The 22,312-nt window shown below is 49.0% G+C and overlaps 1 protein-coding gene across 1 annotated transcript in view; it reads right to left on the bottom strand.

Moving 5' to 3' along the window:
* Positions 1 to 738: 738 nt before the first annotated feature.
* WWC2 (WW and C2 domain containing 2) overlaps positions 739 to 22,312 on the bottom strand; it is a 171,084-nt gene continuing 149,510 nt past the window's right edge. Inside the window, exons 19-23 of the mRNA XM_065899867.1 lie at positions 21,213 to 21,377; positions 19,561 to 19,653; positions 16,372 to 16,614; positions 3,819 to 3,946; positions 739 to 805 (exon numbers count right to left, since the gene is read on the bottom strand). Of these exons, the coding sequence (XP_065755939.1) occupies positions 739 to 805; positions 3,819 to 3,946; positions 16,372 to 16,614; positions 19,561 to 19,653; positions 21,213 to 21,377 (696 nt within the window). The remainder of the gene's footprint in view (positions 806 to 3,818; positions 3,947 to 16,371; positions 16,615 to 19,560; positions 19,654 to 21,212; positions 21,378 to 22,312) is intronic.

Genomic DNA, 22,312 nt, shown 5'->3' on the forward strand with positions numbered 1-22,312 from the left:
TGTATTTGAGGCGGACTGGCTTTCTGCTTTCATCTCCCTACCCTTAAAGTCCTAAATCACGGGGTCTGTAGTGTGGCTGGAGCACTGCTCCTTTGCATTCTTGCCTTCCTGCACTCAGCATTTTGTTTTTGCTTTCTTTAGACAAATAGAAAAGGACAAAAAAAGGCAGCTGTTTTAAGGAAACAAAGTGTTCCGACAGAGGTGATGGAAATGAACGCAGCACCTGTTTCAGGTGGACCTGGGACTCTGCACTGAAGCTCACGCTCAAGTTCGACCTCACGCCGAACGAGCTGCCCTCTAGCACCAAGTATCACCTGGCGCCACTGCCGGCTTCATAGTCACCCATGCGAAAACAAGGAAAAGCGAAAACCGCACGCTGCTCAGCTATCTCTCCACAGCCGCTTCGATAGGATACGCGCTGGGTCCCGCCTCTATTCCATGTTTATCAAATAAAGCCCATTGGCAATACGCGTATACTGTACATCTGTGTACCAGATGATCCTGTTTTGGTTATCTGATTTTTTTTTTCTTTTTTAAACATGTAAGAATTACATTCAAGGTACTTTACAAATTAACATGTTGAAAATCTGATGTGAAATAAAACCTCTTTAAGAATTGACAGTTATATTACAAAAACCCCCCAAAAACAAAAAACAAAACCCCAAACAAGAAAACGTTCAGTCTTTTGCCCTCCCTAAGAAATGAAGAGGTGAAAACACGATCTCGTCATCGATGTAATCAGACGTCATCAGCCGGCAGCGACGGGATGCTTATCTTTGCTCTGGTGAAGTAGGCGATCTTCTCCCTACAGCCGGGGTGAGAAATATACTGACTTCAATAGGATGTTGAAAATGCTCTATGCCCGTTAAAAACAGTCCCAAGAACGCCAGCGCTGTCTCCACAGGCCTGGATGGGAGATCTTGTCCTTAGCTAGAGCTCCATTTAAAATCAAGACCGTCTTCGCCTTTTTACGGAAGGACATAAAGGAGAACGGCAGCTCTGACCCACGGTAACCACCGGTCGACACAGGCATTTCCAACCTCAGACAGGTTTTAAACCACTGGGGTGGGGGTGTGGAGGGAGCGTGTCAGTCTAGGTCTGAGCATTTCTAGACCAGGGAGTAGAGGATTCTAGGGGCCAGAATCCTCACAGGAAAGTACACGATCCGGGGAGAATTCTTTAAACTCAGTACCATGCTAAGGTAAGGGCACAATAATGAGCGTTGGATACCAGGGCTCAGATGAGGCAAGAGAAGGAGCCTGACCGTCTTAAAGGCAGATCTGCCGCATCCTGACGCGGGGATAAGTGGAAACAACCTGAGAGGGAGAGGCTGAGAAAGAAGGGGCGGGAGGGTTTTCAGAGCTTAGCAGAGTGTCAAGAAAGTAAGGTTTTAGGGTTGTAGAGCCGCCAAGGGCAGGACCAGTACGTCTAGCCTCTAAGAAGCCTTCACATCGAACAGTCTCCCCTCAACACAGGCTGCTGAGGGGCTTCCCCACGTGGGGCCACACTGGAAGCCCTAAGGAGGAGTAAAGCACTGGCCCTCCTTCGAGAAACTGGGGGTGAGATGGTGCAGGAGCGTGGGGTTATCATGCAAGAACTGAGGCGGAAGAGCTCCACCTCTAAGGAGAGGAGAGAGAAGGAGGGAAGCATGAAAACCCGGGCAAGGTGGAAGGAGAGTTATTTTTGCGCTACAGCGTCCTTTCCGTTTGCTCAATTCTATGAGATAAAAATTAAGAATTAAAGGGGCGAGTGAAAGTAGTCACGATGTCACTGAAGGCAGAACCCGAAACTGGGGTCTTTGCTTCATCACTTCCCGCAAGCGAATTACTTTGGCTCACGCGGTGCTTTTTAAACACACAAACTAGCTGTCAGTGTCTACGCTTGAGATGTTTCACATAAAATTCCTGGTTTCTACCTTCCCTCGGCAAATCAGAAGAGCAGGGAGCCCTGGGCTTTGAGAGAGCAGCTCAGGGAGAGTGTCCCAGGCCTCGGCGCGCTTCCAGAGCAGCTGCCGTATCCCGGTCCATCGCCCTCTCCTTCATCACCTGTCTGGTGATAGGCTTGGCTTTGGGTGCTAAGCGAGTGTTTATAAACATTTATTTTGGGTTTTAGCAGCAGCTGAGGTTGGATGACTTCTCCTCTGGACAGTGTTTCTTGCACCAAAGGCACGAGAGGATTCCCCGCACCACCCTGCAGTTCTAGAAATGCAAGGAGCAGTATCCTCTGAAAGTTACAAGAGCGATCCTGGAGCTGAATGGAGACAGGAAAAAGCTGACTCTTTACTATAAGCCATCACGTTAAAGAGAGTCTGAGCCTGCCATGACCTGTCTCCTTCCCCCGCACCCGACTCACTCAGGACAGCAGGAACTCCCACTGCGTCCTCTGGCACCAAACCCATCCCTTCCTAACAAGCCCTCTCCACCCCATATCGTCAGACATGCTCCTTGGGCTTCTACCTCTTCAGCCCAAGAACCTCCTACAGACTCCTCCACAGCACGCACACACACACACACACAGAGACACACACACACACACACACACACACACACACCACAGACCAATAAAACCACACCTCTCCCGTCGCCCCCCTCTCACTTGACTGAAACTGTCACAGGATGGTCACCAGGGGCCCCCAGCCTGGGGAGTGTCTCAATCTTCTTTGCTGTTGCCTTTGACAGCAACTGTCACCCTCCCCGCTCAGCTGCAGGACCACGCTCCCAAGTTCTCCTTCTAGCTCGCTGGCCACTCCTTCTTAGTCTCGACAGTCTCCTGTCCTGGTCACCTTCTCACACTTTCCGGGATGTCAGACCCACGTTTGTTGTGGAACCACCACATGTGAGATGAAGACTCCCATTTTTATCTCCCATCTGATCCTTAATCGTGGCTTCAGATTTTTATTTCTACTTATCTACTGACCATAGCTTCCCAAGCTGGCCTACGGGAACTGGTAGGCTGGTATGTCCAAAAACAGAACTCTCCCCGCCCCCTAGCACCCCTCCGTCTGCCCACCTCCCGTCACCCTCCTATCGCCTGCCTGGCCTCCCCTTTCCAGGGTCTGCCCGGCCGCTCTCCACAATGCCTCTAACGCCCTCACTCACTCCTGCGCTTGGAGACCCCTGCTGGGCCCCCACCATTCAAAGCCAGCGCTGGAAGCTTCGACACAGTACACGGGGCCTTGTGCGGTCGACAGGCTCACCCACTGGCTCTGACCTTTAAGGCTCTGTGCCTCTGTCCCTGCCCCGACGCCCTTTCCAAAACCACCACCCCTGGTGCCTGACATACGCGTACCCATTCTTCTACCCTGTACGGCCTCTTAGACTCCCGTGCGCTCCCGCAGGCCCAGCGTCTGCCCTCACGGGACCCCGCCTGGCCTTCAGGGGGCTCCTTCCGCCTGGCACTGCCCGCCCCTCTCACACAGACTGGAGCCTCCGTAAGGCCAGGGGCGCTTGCCCTTCTCTGGGTGCCCGGGCCCAGCCCCGTGCATGGCTCACGGGGCCTGAGGAACAGTCCAGGGAGGGAACAGCAAAACCCCGAAGAGAGGTGAATTTTCTGTACTTTTGTGTTTTCTGCGTTAAGATTTCTCAATGAGATGTCTAACTGCTTCTAAGAGCTGGGGACACCCCGGGTCCCCGGGGAGCCGGGCTCAAACGGAGTCAGGACTGTGGCCGGCAGGGTCTGTGAGCTCAGGGAAACACACACATCAAACCGGAAGCAGAGGGCGTGGTGTCCCACATCCTAACACGTGTCACCTGCCAGCCACCCTGCGGTGCAGGCCTGCGTGATTCGGGGACAGCTCCGCACGTCCCACGGGCGCTCACCTGAAGGACTGCACCTGCCGGGGCACCTTCCGGCTCTGCTCCCGAAGCCGGCACACGTCCTTGGACACCTGCCTCATTAGCTTCTCTGCGCTCAGGTCTTGCTTCTGCTCTTCTTTGGACTGTTCGGCCTGGTAAGGAAATGAAAACACAGAGCCCCCCAGAACATTAATTAGAGATTCCCAAAGGTGTGCTCTAAGGCTTGAAAAATGCCGGGCTCAGGTCAGGAGTCCAGCACAGCAGGACGACACCCATGCGTCCACCTCATGCCCACAGGGAGCAGCTACTGGGTCGGGGTGAAGGGCTATGTTCTACTTTGGTAGAAATAGGACTGAATTGATGCCCTGCCATTAGGCCGTAGTGCTGCTAGGATTGCATCGATCTTCCTGTTTGTACTGTTTGTAACTATGGCCCCATCTTAAGTATTCCTAATTGAAAAACAAAGCCTCAGGAAACCGAAACTTAACCAGCCGCTCTCGCTTCTGTAACTATGCTTGCTGAACCCCCTTTTGCAACCATCCAACCAATCAGACGGTGACTAGTGTCTTTGTTTAAAAGTTAACCAATCAGTGACTAATGTCTTTGTTTAAAAGTTAGCCAATCAGTACCCCCCACCCCTGAAGGTCGCGAGCTTGTTTGTACCTGTCTATAAAAGAGCTGTACTAAACTCCATCGGGACCTCTTAGCGTCACCGGCAACGAGTGCGCGGAGGTCCAGGTTCGAACCTGCAATAAATGACCCTTGCCGTTTGGCTTTGACTCTTGTCTCTGGTGGTCTTGTGGAGGGGTCTCGTGACCGTGGGCATTTCATTTGGGGGCTCGTCCGGGATGCCCCCAAGCCCACCAGACATCAGGTCAACGGGTCATCGCTGACAACCGATCGGTAAGTAAGCTGGCTCAAGGTACCTTCTGTTTTGGGGACTAGGACAGTCCTGGCGGACGCGCTATAGGACACCTAGTCGGGCGTGGTTGGAGACGTCCACCGCGACCCATCTGGGGGTTGATAGCCCATCTGAAGCGCGCACGCGATAACCTCCCTTCCTCCTTTTACAGGCTCCGCTATTGGGACTGCTCTTAATCACTTTTTCGTTTTCAGAATAACCTTTTCTAACCAACCTCTTCCAGGACCTAAACATGGGCCAAACACAGAGTACCCCTCTCTCCCTCCTTCTCACTAATTTTGGGGATGTGAAATCCCGAGGACACGATCTCAGTCTGGACATCCGGAAAAGAAAACTTATTACCTTCTGTCGCTCTGAATGGCCAACTTTCGGGGTTGGTTGGCCCACCGAGGGTACCTTTTGTCTTCCTATAGTCCTAAAAATTAAATCTAGAGTTTTCTTACCAGGGAAAGAAGGCCATCCGGACCAAATCCCCTACATCTTGGTATGGCAGGACCTGGTAGAAAACCCACCTCCCTGGATGGCCCCCTTTTTGTCATCAGGGACATATAAGATCCTTACGGCCCGACCAACTAAACCTCCCAAGCCTCAGACCTCAACCGCACCCATACTTTCTGACAGCCAAGACCTCCTTCTCATAGAACCCCCTCCATATCAACATCCTCCTTTGGCCCCACAACCGGTCCCCCTTCCTGCTCCTGACCCTGCTCCTCTCCCCTTGGAAGAACCTCCTGTGGCCCCTCCCGAGAGGCCACCCAGGTCAGAACCGGAGGAGCAAGAGGCAGAGGCACTGCCGGCCCTCCTGCCCAATGAAAATAACTCCCCTGGGCCGGCTGGACGCACCCGTGGACGCACTCAGCGCGACCCAGGGTTCCGCCATCCAGATTCCACCACAGCCCTACCCCTGCGAGAAATAGGCCCTCCCGATGAGACAGGGAACCCCCGACTCCAATATTGGCCATTCTCTACCAGTGACTTATATAATTGGAAAACCCAGAATGCTCGTTTTTCTGATAATCCTAAAGACTTGATAGCTCTTCTAGATAGTGTTATGTTTACCCATCAGCCCACCTGGGATGACTGCCAACAGCTTCTCCGGATCCTGTTCACTACCGAGGAACGAGAACGAATCCAGCTGGAGGCAAGAAAACTGGTTCCTGGAGATGATGGTCAACCCACCGCTAACCCTGATCTTATTAATGCAGCCTTTCCCTTAACTCGCCCCCCGCAGGATGATTGGAACTACAACACCGGAGAAGGTAGGGGACGACTGCTCATTTATCGCCAGACTCTAATGGCGGGTCTCCGGGCTGCCGCGCGCAAGCCCACTAATTTGGCCAAGGTATATTCAATTGTACAAGGTAAAACAGAAAGTCCCTCCTCTTATTTAGAAAGATTAATGGAAGCCTTTAGGCAATATACCCCTATGGATCCAGAGGCCCCCGAAAATCAGGCTGCCGTTGTAATGTCCTTCGTTAACCAGGCAGCCCCTGATATTAAAAAGAAACTCCAGAAGTTAGAAGATCTGGAGGGCAAACAGATACAGGACCTACTCCGTATTGCTCAGCGCGTCTTTAATAACCGAGACGCCCCAGAGGATAGACAACTTAAAGCCACTGAGAAAATGACTAAGGTCCTGGCCGCCATTGTTCAGAAAGATCAAGGGGGCCCCCCAGCCACTCGACCTCCCAGGCGACCATTGGACAGAGATCAATGTGCCTATTGCAAGGAAAAAGGCCATTGGGCTCGGGAATGCCCCAAAAAAAGGCAGCCGCGCCCCAACCAGGGGCAATGGCAACCGAAGGCCACCACCCCAGTCCTGTTTACACATGATGCAGAGTAGGGGGGACGGGGTTCGGACCCCCTCCCCGAACCCAGGGTAACCCTACAAGTGGAGGGGAAACCAGTCCAATTCCTGGTGGATACAGGGGCACAGCATTCGGTCTTGGTTAAGCCCCACGGGAAAATTTCTGACAAAACCTCCTGGGTCCAGGGAGCTACGGGAGTTAAACGTTACCCCTGGACCACTCAGAGAACTGTAGACTTGGGCACGGGAAAAGTAACCCACTCCTTTCTGGTCATTCCCGATAGCCCTTGCCCCTTACTAGGGAGAGACTTACTTACTAAAATGGGAGCGCAAATTCATTTTCGGTCAGAGGGGCCGATCATAACAGACCCTCACAACCAACCCATATCTGTGCTCACCCTGAACTTGGAAGATGAGTACCGACTTCACCAGGAACCACCCTCCCAAAATCAAGATATAAAGTCATGGCTTCAGCAGTTCCCCGAAGCATGGGCAGAAACAGGTGGGATGGGACTAGCCAAACATCGCCCAGCCCTATTCATAGAAATCAAACCAGGGGCAGATCCTGCACGTGTCCGACAATATCCCATGCCCATAGAGGCCAAAACTGGTATCACTCCACATATTCGCCGGCTTCTTGACCTAGGTATACTGCGTCCCTGCCAGTCGGCCTGGAACACACCCCTGCTGCCAGTCCGCAAACCTAACAGTAAAGACTACCGCCCAGTACAGGACCTGAGGGAAGTTAACAGACGAGTCATAGACATCCATCCTACCGTACCCAATCCATATACTCTTTTGAGCGCCCTTAGTCCAGAAAAACAATGGTATACTGTGCTGGACCTCAAAGATGCCTTTTTTAGTTTACCCTTAGCACCCAAAAGTCAAGAACTCTTTGCCTTCGAATGGTCGGATCCCGAGAGAGGCATAAACGGACAACTCACCTGGACCAGACTTCCCCAAGGATTCAAGAACTCACCTACCTTGTTTGATGAGGCCCTACACGAGGATCTCAGTGAGTACCGGAGACAAAACCCCAATATAACCCTCCTGCAGTATGTTGATGATCTCTTAATAGCTGCTGGGACCACTGAAGCCTGCCTGCAGGGAACCAGAAACCTCCTACAGACTCTCGGCACCCTGGGATACCGGGCCTCTGCCAAAAAGGCGCAGATCTGCAGGCCTGAGGTAACTTACCTGGGATACCTACTGAAAGGGGGGCAACGATGGCTCACAGATGCACGGAAAGAGACTGTCCTCCGCATCCCCAGACCCACCACGCCTCGACAGGTGAGAGAATTTTGGGGTCAGCTGGGTTCTGCCGTTTATGGATACCCAAATTTGCTGAAATGGCCAAACCACTCTACTTAGCCACCAAAGAACAGACGCCCTTCGAATGGACAGAGGAGGCTGAGCAATCGTTTCAGCAGATCAAAACTGCCTTGCTATCCGCACCCGCCCTGGGTCTCCCTGATGTCTCCAAACCCTTCCACCTCTTTGTGGATGAAAACAAAGGCATAGCTAAGGCCGTGTTGACCCAACCCCTCGGTCCTTGGACCAGGCCTATCGCTTACCTATCGAAGAAATTGGACCCCGTGGCTGCAGGCTGGCCTCCTTGCCTCCGGGTGATCGCCGCCACAGCCCTAATGGTAAAGGATGCCAACAAACTAACTATGGGACAGGAATTACATGTCACCACCCCCCACGCCATCGACGGGGTTCTCAAACAGCCTCCCGACCGATGGATGAGCAATGCTCGATTGGTCCACTACCAGGGTCTACTGTTAAATCCTCTCAAAATCAGCTACACTCCACCACGGGCTTTAAACCCTGCCTCTCTATTACCTGACCCAGACTTAGACTCCCCACTCCATGATTGTGCAGAGGTACTGGCTCAGATCCATGGGGTTCGGGAAGACCTATGTGACCAGCCCCTATTAGATGCACAAGTCATATGGTTCACTGACGGCAGTAGTTTTGTCCAGCAAGGTCAGAGGTATGCGGGGGCAGCAGTAACATCGGAAACTGAGGTGATATGGGCAAAGACTCTCCCCCCAGGGACCTCAGCCCAAAAAGCTGAATTAATTGCCCTGACCCAAGCTCTTAAGATGAGCAAAGACCAAAAAGCCACCATATATACAGACAGCCGGTATGCTTTCGCTACCGCACACATACATGGGGCAATATACCGAGAGCGGGGACTACTCACAGCAGAGGGCAAAGACATCAAGAACAAAGAGGAAATCCTGGCCTTGCTAGCGGCCATATGGGAACCCAAAAAGTTAGCCATTGTACATTGCCCGGGGCATCAAAAACCCACAAATCCAGTCGCCCGGGGCAACAATTTGGCAGACCAGACGGCTCGAAAGGCGGCATACACTCCAATACCATTACTTCCCCTACAACTGCCGGATCCAGGGCCCCGGGAATTACCGCCCCAACCCGACTACTCGGAAGATGACATTAGATGGATAAACAAACTCCCTCTAACCCAGGTTAAAGACGGATGGTGGCGGGACGCTAAGAACAATATCCTCCTTCCAGAAAAACTAGGAACCTTGGTCCTTGAACGGATCCATCGTAGCACCCACTTGGGCGCCTGACGGCTACAGGATCTCATCAGACAGACTGGACTTAAAATTAAAAATGTCTCCGAAAAAACTGAACGACTGGTTGCTGGCTGTGCAGTCTGCCAACTCCATAATGCTAACACCCACCCACCAACCGCTGGCATCCGGGAAAGAGGGAACCAGCCCGGAGCCTACTGGGAAGTGGACTTCACGGAGGTAAAGCCTGGCAAATATGGATATAGATATTTACTGGTGTTTATAGATACCTTTTCAGGTTGGACTGAGGCATTCCCGACCAAGAATGAGACAGCACAAATAGTAGCTAAAAAGCTACTAGAAGAAATCCTGCCCAGGTATGGCTTTCCAGTTATGATAGGGTCAGACAACGGGCCGGCCTTCGTTTCTAAGGTAAGTCAGGATCTGGCTTCCATATTTGGGGCTGATTGGAAATTACATTGTGCATACCGCCCCCAGAGTTCAGGACAGGTAGAAAGAAAGAATAGAACTCTAAAAGAGACCTTGACTAAATTAACCATGGAGACTGGCGCTAACTGGGTAGTCCTACTCCCCTACGCTCTGTTTAGGGTGCGAAATTCCCCCTATAAGCTAGGATTTACCCCCTACGAAATAATACATGGTAGGCCTCCTCCTATTATCCCTAACCTAAAGACTAACCTTATCCAATCGGACCCAGAAAATAATCTCCTGTCTTCCCTCCAAGCCTTACAGCGGATACATGAGACAATCTGGCCCAAACTAAAAGAGCTATATACAACAGGACCCCCGCCTACTCCACACCAGCTCCGACCAGGTGACTGGGTCCTTGTCAAACGCCATCGACAAGAGACCCTAGAACCCAGGTGGAAAGGACCTTACCAGATCATCCTGACAACGCCGACGGCCATCAAGGTGGACAGCATAGCTGCCTGGATCCATTACACCCAGTCAAGCCGGTGGACCCACTTTCTGACCTCATCAAGTCCACTAAAGCTGACGTCACCTGGACGGTTGATCGGAGTAAGGACAATCCCCTCAAACTGACCTTACGCCATACCCTCCCCCATGAGGACCAAGGTACTGCTGATAGCTCTAATGACAGTCCTAACCCTCAACCCTCGGGCCACGAGGGGAGGATTCAACCCCCCCCCAATAAGAATGCTTTAATGCAACAACTATATGGTGCACCGTGCGAGTGCAGGGGAGGTACTAGCGAGACTCCTGTTGTTCCCCGAAGGTATACTCATATGCAGGATTGCGGGGGAATAACTGCATACCTTGTTCAGGTATATGGAGGCACCGGGGTCAAAACCAGCTGGCAATGCCACCATAAGCCTAAACCACTCCCCCCCCGAGCTATTTGTCCCTGTTCTACTTTTCAGGAATCAATGCATAGCACGTGCTACTCCTCTTACCAGCAATGTACAGGGACCAATAACAAGACTTATTTCACAGCCACACTACAAAATAATAAAAGTCCCACCATTAGTGATAATAATAAATACCTTCAGGCTGGATGCATTGGCACTCCCGGGACCCCGGTGTGCTGGAATACCAGGGCCCCCATACATATGTCAGACGGTGGAGGGCCCCAAGACGAAGTGCGCCAGATAGAAACCCGAAGACAAATAGAAAAGGCCTATCAAGATCTGTACCCACAGCTCAGCTACCACCCCCTAATTCGCCCTAAGGTCAATCCCTCTGAACTGGACCCCCAAACCACGACTATACTAGAAGCTACTTTTGCGCTTTTAAATACCACCAACCCCAACTTAGCACAAGATTGCTGGCTCTGCCTTCCTCAAGGACCGCCCCGCCCTATAGCCATCCCCATTTTCGCCAATTTAAACATCAGCAAACAATGTAACCCAACTTTACTCCCGGAGCCGTTTCCCATACAATTTTCAAAGTTTTCAACTACCTTTAATACCTCATGCTTTGTCAAGAACGATTCCCTCTCTAACGCCAGTATTGACTTGGGAATCCTTTCATCTACTGGATGTAGTCAGTATATCCCCGTAAACTCCTCCCTCTGTAGTCCTAACACCACTGTCTTTGTCTGTGGAAATAACCTAGCATACACCTATTTACCCCAGAACTGGACAGGGGTCTGCAACCTAGCCACCCTCCTCCCTAATGTAGACCTGATCTCGGGAGACACTCCATTGCCCATTCCCAGCTTTGACCTTTGGGCAGGAAGAACCAAACGAGCCATTACAGCCATACCCCTCCTGGTAGGACTAGGAATTACAGGAGCTGTGGCCACAGGGAGTACAGGTCTTGGGGTCTCCCTTCACTCCTATAATCAGCTATCTAGACAATTAATAGAAGATGTAGAAGCCCTCTCTGGAACCATTCAGGACTTACAGGACCAATTAGATTCGCTGGCCGAGGTGGTCCTACAAAATAGGAGGGGCTTAGACTTGCTGACAGCTGAACAGGGTGGGATATGCCTCGCTCTAAAAGAAAAATGTTGTTTTTATGCAAATAAATCAGGCATTGTAAGAAACAAAATTCACCAGCTCCAGGAAGACTTAGCCCGCCGTCGGAAAGAATTAGCGGACAATCCCCTTTGGTCAGGATTTCATGGGATGCTTCCCTTCCTCCTCCCCTTCCTGGGCCCTCTACTATGCCTCCTTCTCCTCCTCACTATAGGCCCCTGTATATTCAACAAAATCATGGATTTCGTCCGAAAAAGAATAAACACAGTTCAGCTAATGGTATTAAGATCACAATATCAGCCATACGAGGACTTAGAAAATGAAGAAACTGAGCCTTGAGGACCCAAGATTGGCTCCTCTGGTTCATGAAAGAAGGGGGAATGAAGGGCTATGTTCTACTTTGGTAGAAATAGGACTGAATTGATGCCCTGCCATTAGGCCGTAGTGCTGCTAGGATTGCATCGATCTTCCTGTTTGTACTGTTTGTAACTATGGCCCCATCTTAAGTATTCCTAATTGAAAAACAAAGCCTCAGGAAACCGAAACTTAACCAGCCGCTCTCGCTTCTGTAACTATGCTTGCTGAACCCCCTTTTGCAACCATCCAACCAATCAGACGGTGACTAGTGTCTTTGTTTAAAAGTTAACCAATCAGTGACTAGTGTCTTTGTTTAAAAGTTAGCCAATCAGTACCCCCCACCCCTGAAGGTCGCGAGCTTGTTTGTACCTGTCTATAAAAGAGCTGTACTAAACTCCATCGGGACCTCTTAGCGTCACCGGCAACGAGTGCGCGGAGGTCCAGGTTCGAACCTGCAATAAATGACCCTTGCCGTTTGGCTTTGACTCTTGTCTCTGGTGGTCTTGTGGAGGGGTCTCGTGACCGTGGGCATTTCAGGGGCAAGTGTGTGTTAATGCATTTTAAAAATCTTACCACATAGGCAATGTGGGATCATCTTGTTACATCTGGAACACCTGGTAACTGCCCCCCTCTCCACCCACCAAAAGGGAAATTAAAAACTACTTACAGCACCATGTCAAAGAAATATCTACTGTTAACATTTTGGAGAATACACTTTCAACCTCTTATTCATCTTTTTAACCCCCTTTTTTTTTTCCATCTTAGACCTTTTAAAAGCTGTTTACTGAAGTAGAATTGACATACCAAAAAAGTGCACACAGACGCGTGGGCAGCTCAAAGAGCTTTCTACAAAGTGATACCCTTCTCAAAACTACCAGACTGTAAACATCTCAGGAGGGGACAGAACACATCCCAGCCTGTAAGTTTCCACAGAGGCTTCTACTCCCAGGAGGACGTGTTGTGAGTTGCGCTCAGCCCTTGGCAGGGAGGGGCGGGCGTGTGTATTGGGAGCGGACACTATTAATTTGAGTCAGGGGTTGGGGAGACTCCACTCATTTGGGCACCTTCTCCCCATGACCTCCCAAGTGGGGCGCTACAGTAACAGGATTTCCTGCTCAGTGGAGGCCACTGGTCATGGTGGGGCAGCTGGACCTGTGAAGGAAATGGGTGAGGAAACTTAGAATACTGGTGTTTGCAGCTTCAAGTCTTACAAGACAGATCAGCTCGGGATCAGAACTAAGTAGTCGGCACAAAGAGATGGAAGGAAAAGTGGCTTTGCTGACGGTGGTGCCTGTAGCCTGCAGCAAGCTGATGGTCCCATCACTGGGACCCTTCTGCACTTGAAAAAGCCGACTGCTGTGCTTGTGTTGTTAACACAGGCAGCTATAAACTTTAGAGTAAAGAGCAAGGTCTTCCGGCTTAAGAGACAAGACAAAGACAAGAACCAGTCTGACTGGTTCACAGCCGAACAGATACAAACAGCAATTCTACTACTAGAACTCCATTCGTGCTTTGGAAACGCTACTGAAACAAGAAAGGTGTACCCAAATGTATAGGAGTGTCCACTTCCACAGTCCATGACTGAAATTTGGGAAACTATCATTAGTAGAATAATGAAATAGTTATGATATCTTTATGATTAAATAAATATGATATGATATATTCATAATGTGTATTACAAATGCCTTAAAACAATCAATTTCAGCAACATACACAAATATGGAAAGCTGTTCATCTTACATGACTAGAATTAAGTGGGGAAAAAAATAAGTGTGGAACAGTATGTCTTCAGACCCTAGTTTTCTGTAACTCTTCCAAACACTGACACATATACATGGCATAAAAAAGAGCTGGAAGGACATATAACAGTCAACAGAGGTCATCCCTGGGGAGTGGGACTCAGGGGCACTTCTATCAATACTTTTGGCTTTATATACTTCTGCATTATTTGGCTTTGTTACAACATGTTAATTTTTTAACTAAAAAAAACTTTCTAAATTTTAAAATATTCTCAACACACCAAGTGCACTAAACTCAGTTTAAATTTGAAAGCAAAACTGCTTGTGGCACTTTTAGGAAAGATGACATTGTACAAAAACTATTCAGCCAAGTACTGACGAAGATTCAGTTATACTCACGCCACTTTACGGAAAGCTAAACAGACTACAATGGGGCATAACCTAGTTAGCACTTTGCTGATAATACTCTACTGCAGTAACTTCTGATTTTTTCAACACAAAGGCTCCCTTTTCCAGATATTTTTTACTGCTCCCCTTTCCTCTCCTTGTTTTGAACGATTTTGTTTAGAAAAGTGGCCTATATTTAAGTAGCAGTTCTTTCTTGATTATTTTGGAATTGATGAGATAGGTGAGCTGTCACTCGGAGCTTCTGAATTTGTGTAATTCAAATTCAAAGGGGACAGATGTGATATTTTAGTTACTTTGTGAAGTCTTACCTTCAGCGAACGGATGATTTTTCACTAGGCGCCAGGTTGGGAACTACTGACTTAGTAGACACAAAGAAATGACTTCTACCATGATGTGGTACATCCAACTAGGAAACTAGTAATTCTACTGAAATGTTGCTGCTATTCTAATTTTGGGGAACTTATAAGATGAACAAACCAATCTTAAAATGGCCATCTCCTTACTGACTTGAACAAACGGAGAGATCAGGAAAAACCAGCGAAGGAAGGTACATGCCGGATATACTTAGGGGAGAAAATCTGGCCCGGTTTCCCCAAGAAAGCGTATTTTACTAGATCAGAGATGCAACAGGCCCCTGGGATCCTGTTCAGTATTTTGTTCCCTTCCATATGAATGGGAGTGTGAGGCCTATTTTATCCCCTGTACACACTATTAATATGGTCCCTCGAAGTAGCCTGCTGGCTGCTGCTGTTTCCAACTACCAGCATTTATGTGGTGGCTGCAGAGTCACTCTGAAACTTGGCTTTGTTCTGTGCAAAATAAGACCGACCACCATGCAACACATGAAGAGCCTCCACTCCCTGCTGAGTAGGAACACACTTTACTGCAGACTCCATTTGTCTCTGTGTTTATGTATTTATATCTGCACCCGGGTCTATATCTTCCTCCAAAAGTCTGGGTGCTAAAATATATCATAAAATTTTCATCAGGTGTTAATAATCGATAGTCACCAGCTTTGCAGCCAGGCGAGGCTCAGGGCTGAGCACTTCACCGTGGTCACTGAGTTCTTTTGTTGAATGAGCTGTATTAATATTTCTGACATATAATTTTCTTAGCAGATTCTAACTCTTACAAATGTTAACATCTGTATTATTTTAAGCTTTTAAGAAGCCTAGCGTCACAGAACTGGCATTTTGACAGGGAAACACTCAGAGGAAGAAAAAGAAATTTCTGCTTTGTAAGCAACCTGAGGCTCCTTTGGAAAAATACCAGCCCTTCCTCAGCACGCCTCCCCCCTTCTCACCCGACAAGTCACGATAAGCTGCCTGGCTCAGGAGCATCGGAAGCCGGTTTTTATGGCCCAGATTCCAGGAGAGTGTGATTAACCTTCAGTTTACGTGACGGGGGCCTGACCTGCAGGAAGGTCCAGTGATTTATTTGCCGTCACGTTAAGAAGCCTGACAGCGTAAGGAACACAATCCGTCCTAATTACAGTCCCGAGCTGCCCGCTCTGCTTCCTAAGGGGGTTGTACTGTACACGAGGACACTAACTGATTCAGTTTTTAGTCTGAGCTACGAAACAGACTTTCAGCCACAAAGGAGGAAGGTTATGCAGAGTGACGCAGAGGCCTGCCAGCTTTCCTAACAAGGCAGGCAGATCTGGGCTCTGCGCTGGACTCCGTTCACAGTTTCCCCGGGAGCCGTATTTTTATGGCAACTGGAAGGCTGTTGGCTCATCGCTAGGCACTTTATGGCCACGGTGCTGAAAATCTCACAAATCCCCAGCTGCGGGAGGGAGGAAGGTGGATGCGAAAGGGCAGCGTGTGTGTGTGCATGTGCGCCAGTGTGTCCGCATGCGTATAAGGAGTGGACGTGGGGCTTACGAGCACGCAGGAGAGAAGCCAATGGCTCTCACCAACTTCTGTGGCCGGAATGAGAGGCGCACAATTGGAAACAGTTTCTCTTTCACAGAGCGGGTGAGCACAAACTTCAGGGACGAGAAAAAAAGGCACATAACTCCAATAATCTATCTAGACATACAGAGTTGGCAAAAATAAAGATGAAAAAAATCTGTACTCAGGGGAATCAGATTATTCTCAAAATGGTACAAACGCACCTTGCTTTGTGGGCTCTTTCTTCACTATCATTGCATGCAAGGGCTGCCACCAGGCAGGAGGAAACACAGTGGGAACAAATGTGTTCTAAGTTCTAGAAAAAAGACTTGAAGACTCGAGCAAGACTGAGGTGTAGGCTGAGTACCTTCTACCCGGCGGGCTTTAGGCAACGTGAGCTCCACATAAGCGCCCCGGAGCTCACGGCAGCACCGGGCTCTGTACCTGCTTCTCGGCCTGTCGCAGAAGCTTCTGGAACCTCTCATCCTCCAGCACACCCGGCGGAAGGTCCGTCTCGCCCTGGGCTTTCAGGTCCTCGAGCTTCTGCCTCAGGCCCCGCAGAGCCTGCAGCTCGTCGTTCAGGCGGCTCTGCCGGGTCAGCGAGGCCTGCAGGTCCAGCTCCAGGTCCAGAGAGGTTCTCACGGGGCATTCGGGTGCTGCCCTTCTGAGCACCGGCTGGCACACCGTCTGGAGGGTTGGAAACAACACGACACCCTCATTACGTCGGTGGTCACCTAACAGGAGGGCACTATCCCTGCTTCCTGCTTTGGCCGATGAGGGGTGAGTGGCAGTGATGTGGCACCTCCTGACCCCTGTTACAGGGGCAGCAAAGGCCTAGAGGGGAGAGGCCGGGGGGCTTGGTCCTGAAGGAGGACAAGCAGAGCCCCCGGCCCACCTGTACTGAGCACGCAGGTAAGCAGCAAACGAGCCTTTATTGTTTTAAACCGCAGAGAGTTTTGAAGTTGGCACCGTGGTAGAGCCTAGCTTAGCCGGACCAATCTACTGCACGAAGCCGGCCTCTGTGAACGACAAATACATTATGAGAAACTCACATCTGCTCCATTTCAGGCCACGCACCTGCGTCCCCGCAGCTCACACCTCTCTCTTATCATTTCTGCACGCACTGGCCAGGACACAGCTGCTCAGGGGAGCTAGGGTTTTGACTCCTTCCTTGGTTTCCCGTCGCTTAATATCTATTCAGTACTTTCACCCCTGAACCACTGTGCTCTCTCTGGGGCCAAGCTTATCCACTTATCAAGAAATAATTACTGAATATGTATGCATGCATGTCTGCTGGCAGCGGCTTCTGTGTCCCAGGAAGTCAGGGGAGATCACTCAGGGCTGGGTCAGACTCGCTTGAGGAAAGGCCTTCAAACGAGGCTGGGCAGGACTCCCTGAGCAGAGGGAAACAAGGAGGGCATTTCTTGCCTGGACTGTTGGCAGTGGGAATGGAAAATAAGAGATTACTAATAAAGACGGGTACTATTTGATACAAGACAGACGGACTCAGACCTGACAGGTATTCCAGCTGGAAGGTCTGGAACAATGGTGGTGCTCATGACAGACAGAAAGGAGAGGCCTGTCTGTCCCTCTTCTCATTTCAGAGCCGCAGCCCAGGTCTGAATAGCTTTCATTGTCTCCTCGGATTCCTCTTTCTCCTTGCCCAGCATATCCTGCTCCAAGACTCTCTAATGTTCTTATTAGTAGCTTTCCCTTTGTTCAACCTCTGCTCTAACAAACTTATTACACAGAAGAATCATCTAGACACACACTCTCTTCGACTGTACTACTCATGTTTTCAAGATCAGAAATCCTTCCCAGCTGTCAGGTACATGGAGGCTTTCTAAAGGCTCCCGTGGGCACGGCCTGCTGGTTAAGTGTGTAACAGTGGGCTCGCTGGTTTGTAAGATTCTGCCCATTTCCTTGGTGTCAATGCTCCCCGCCATGACTGCTCTCAGGCTGTCAGTGTGGTGTCACTGAACTGGGGAGAGATGTGGCGATGGGTCCCCCCAACCTCATGCCTCGCTGGCTGGGCTGCCGCCTTCCCAGCCAGGGAGCCTTCCACTGATCTCCGGAGATGCTTTTGTTCTTTTCACCTCTACATGGTTCTCATGCTATAACTCCTAAATCAGAATACACTTCCCCCTTCACTTCTACCAAACTCTATCTGCCCACTTTAAAAGGTATTAACAGTGATCTCCTAAACAGTGTTTCAGGATTAAACTAAGTTTATCAGTAACCCGACTGTTTTTCAGCTCCACTCAATTCATAAACACTGCTGGTTAAAAGTTCTCTGAAGAGTGCTACCATCCTCTAAAAGTATGTGCTTTTAAAAATGCAGGGGACTTAGAAAAGAGTTGAGAAGAATTTTCATTCAAGATGATGGAAATTTAGGTGCTTTTAAAGCACAAAGTTTGGTAATCTGAAAGATCTATGTTTCAAAAGGTCCTGAAAATGCTGAGGTTAAAGAAATGCTTGCATATTTACCTTTAGAAAAAAGAAAGGTGCTTATGACTGTCAAGTAACTAGGAAGTTAAACCAGGAAGTTACATGTTGCCCAGTCACACATCCAGTACTTTGCCCACAGCGGCACTAAACCAGAGTGACTCAACTTACCCTCCAATCTCTACTCCCACCCACGGGGCCCAAGCCTGGCCGAGCTGGGTCCTTCCTCATCCCCTGAATGTGCTTCCCTGCCCCTGTGCCATGTCAGGCCACCAAGTATCCATCCAACAGCACCCAGTATCCATCTCCATCCCTGAAACAAAGCTACCACTTTCTTTAGAAATTTTATATGGGTGTCAAGGCCAGACACCTTCCCCACGCAGCGTTTTTGATTCTCCCGACCAGGCGAGCTCACTCCGCCCTTCCATCTGCACCCGGAGTCGCCCGTGTGCCCTCGGAAGACCCCCTCCAGGCAGGGAGGTCCTGCCCGTCACTGCAGAGCTTAGTACGCACAGCGCTGCATTTTTACTGAACACCATGCTTTAAGCCGAAATAAAGCAGCTTCGGAAATTAGCACGAAACAAATTATTAGTAAACAAGTAACTTTCCATTACCAGTTCAGCTGTTGGTAAATAAACAGGAATTTGTGAACAGTCCAACCTTTTAATTTATCTAAAATTCGTCCCTTTCGAGCTCATCCAGAGACCTCTGGCTTCCAGGAAAACCTGGCTTGAGCTTTTCCATCTACATTAATCTTAATCTTCTAAAAATATCTGTTTTTAAGCAAGCTGCTAAAACCGTGTCCTCCTTTTCCAGAACGTCTGCCCCTCACAAAAGGCACCGGGTGTTACACTCTCCCCACAGCTGCTCGAGAGCTGGCCGTGGTGTGGAGACCAGGCAGCCGGCAGCAGAGATGTTCCCCCCGACTCGGCAGGCCCGGCTCCATCCACGCTGCAAAGTGGATTTACCCTTCATTATCAGAGGTTCCACACCGGTGATGAATGAACGCTCCCCAGCACATCCTTCTCCGTAACTGACACAACAGCTGTGTCTCCGTAATCCCAGTGGCTTCATCCCAGCTCCCAAGAGCATGGAGCAAGGACACCCAGCAGTCCCGGTGCTCATGTTCTGATATGCAAGACGCTGGGTGGGTCCAGGACAGCGGGATGCCGCTGAGGGAATACATACCCTTTTGACTCTCAAACTTCGCCGTTCAGTGGAGTTTCTCACAAATAGTGATTTTTTAGCCAGGGTTGAACTGTCACTGTCACTTCGATTTAACTGGCAACAAAGGATAAAAAAAAAAAAAAGAAAGAAAAGAAAAGGAAATCAGTGCTTACCAATGTGCTAGAGGAAGCTTGGAATTGAGAACGTTATCACAGAAAGAAGGTAGTTTATTTCTTTAAGAAAATCCTCCCCAAACAAAATTTTCCCTGTTTTCTTGCTTTTCTTAAATAACTTGATTTTCTTTAAATAATTGCCTTTTGGTTACAGTTATCATAAGTCATTTGTTAGGAAAATTATATACATTTTGAAATAAAATTATCCCTTGTATTTCTAGCTAATATGCACTATCCATTCTTGAAAAGAAAGGTTTGTGTAATGCACAGAGCTCAAGGTCAGAGTGGAGTCACAGCATGTACAACTGGGAACACGCCCAGCCCAGGCAGCCCACACTCACTCCCTCACCTGCTTCAGGCCTTTGCTGAAACGTCACCTTCTCAGTGAAGCCTACTCTGAACCTACTTAAATTTGCGACCCTCATCCTCAACATTTCCATCCTTTCTTAACTTGCTCTACTGTTTTCCATAGCACTGGTCCCTGCCCAAGAGACTTCACAGTTTACTCATCATGTTTAGTGTTTGGCTCAACTCACAAGAACATAAGCCCCGCAAGGACAGGGCTCTGGGTCCTTGGTTCATGGACGAATCCCAGGGATCCGGCAACGTGCTTAATAAATAGCAGGTGCTTAATAAAAATGGTGAACTGAATGAATAAGTTTAGAATTCTGAAAGTATTTTCTAACCCACTTTATAATGTTAAATCTAAATTACTATAAATCATAAAGTATTTTATGGAACTAGAATTTGGTAAACTGATGCAAATCACATAATATTCTCCACAGAACCAGGAATCTGATTCAATGTCTGGAGGCATTAGTAAAGGCGACTTTTGTCCTAAAACCCAACTCACAATCTTTGACTCAGCAGCACTAACATGTTTTTTTTTTTTTTTTGCTGTACGCGGGCCTCTCACTGTTGTGGCCTCTCCCGTTGCGGAGCACAGGCTCCAGACACGCAGGCTCAGCGGCCATGGCTCACGGGCCCAGCCGCTCAGCGGCATGTGGGATCTTCCCGGACCGGGGCACAAACCCGTGTCCCCTGCATCGGCTGGCGGACTCCCAACTACTGCACCACCAGGGGAGCCCGACTAACATGGTTTGAGGCATGCATGATACCCAGCAGAAATATACAAGACATCATAAATCTTGAGTCACTTTAAGTTTCTAAATACACACTGAGGTCCAGACAGACTTAGCAGCCTGGTCCTTAATGTCACTTATTTGCCAAATAAATGGCATTAGAAGCAAAGAGACATTAAATTTGAGGAAAGAAAAAAATTCCACCACCCAAACTAAAAAGAATGATTAAGAGTGTGATATTTTATGTATATTTTATGGCATTTCTAGCCATTAGACTCTGTAGTCGAGTTTGAAGATCCCCTGGCACTGTCTATTGTCACTAACGGGCCACTCCCTGGCAGGGGGCGGGGAGAGGCGGCAGCCCCCTAAGAGCACTGCGCGCCTCACCCTGCACATGCCCGCCCCGCAGACGCCTTACCCTGCAAACGTACTGGCTCCGCTCGCCGGGGGAGAAGGTCTGCGAGCGCACGATCACGCTGCTCCGCACGAAGGGGCGCTGCCGGGCGCTCAGGCCGCTGCGGTCTTTGGGGCGGACCGCCACACCGGCACTGCCCGCCTCGTCGGTATTTGTCTCTTTATCAACCTAGAAGTCAGTAATTTGTCAGGAGGGGAGAGACGTTTCTTGCTCCTTTCTAAGTATGAAAGAAATACCTAACCTTACAAGAGACTCATCTAGCACCAGGGCCACTTCTGTGAGACAGGCTTTGTCTTTCTGCTGATGGGAAGGTGTTTTTCTACTTAGCTCTTAGGAAGTTACCCTCAGGTAGGGTAGGATAATAACTGTCCAACAGGGTTACCTATAAGTGGCAGCACCACTGCTAACAGATTAGACCTAAAGAAAGGAAGCTTTAGATTTACAGAGGGTAAATGTGCTTCTATAAAGAACCTTATTTGAGAATTCATCATTAAACGTTATTCAACTTTCTGATTAGTTTTTTTCAGAGTAAACAATAAAAGTAACTAAATATAAGAAAATGAAAATACACTAGTTAAACCTCAGGTTTACACAGAACATGCAATTATATATACAGCCATACCTCGGTATCCATGGGAGATTGGTTCCGGACACCAAACTCTGTGGGTGCTCAAGTCCCACAACTGGCCCTCTGTATCTGGGGCTCCACATTCTCGCATTCAGCCAATCGTGTACTGTTTACTATCAGCGGTTGGTTGAATCAGATCCGCGGTTGGTTGAATCCGTGGAGGCAGAAACCGCGGATACAGAAGGCCGACTGTATGTATGTATATGTGTGTGTATGTATGTATATATATATATATATATATATATATATATATATATATATACACACACACACACATGAAGTCTTCAGTCAGGGTATAACATTATTTTTCTTAGAAATAAATAACTGTTATTTTCTAAACTCCCAAGTTTGCCAGCATCCTCAAACCTAGATAATAAGTTTCCCCCTTTGGGGGTGGCAGTCTCAACATGTCTGTCACTAACCAGCAAAGTTACCTGCTTAGTAACATAGCATCTGTGCCTAAACCGAGTCATTT

The sequence above is a fragment of the Phocoena phocoena genome, chromosome 21, assembly GCF_963924675.1.
Source record: "Phocoena phocoena chromosome 21, mPhoPho1.1, whole genome shotgun sequence".
Lineage (NCBI taxonomy): Eukaryota > Metazoa > Chordata > Mammalia > Artiodactyla > Phocoenidae > Phocoena > Phocoena phocoena.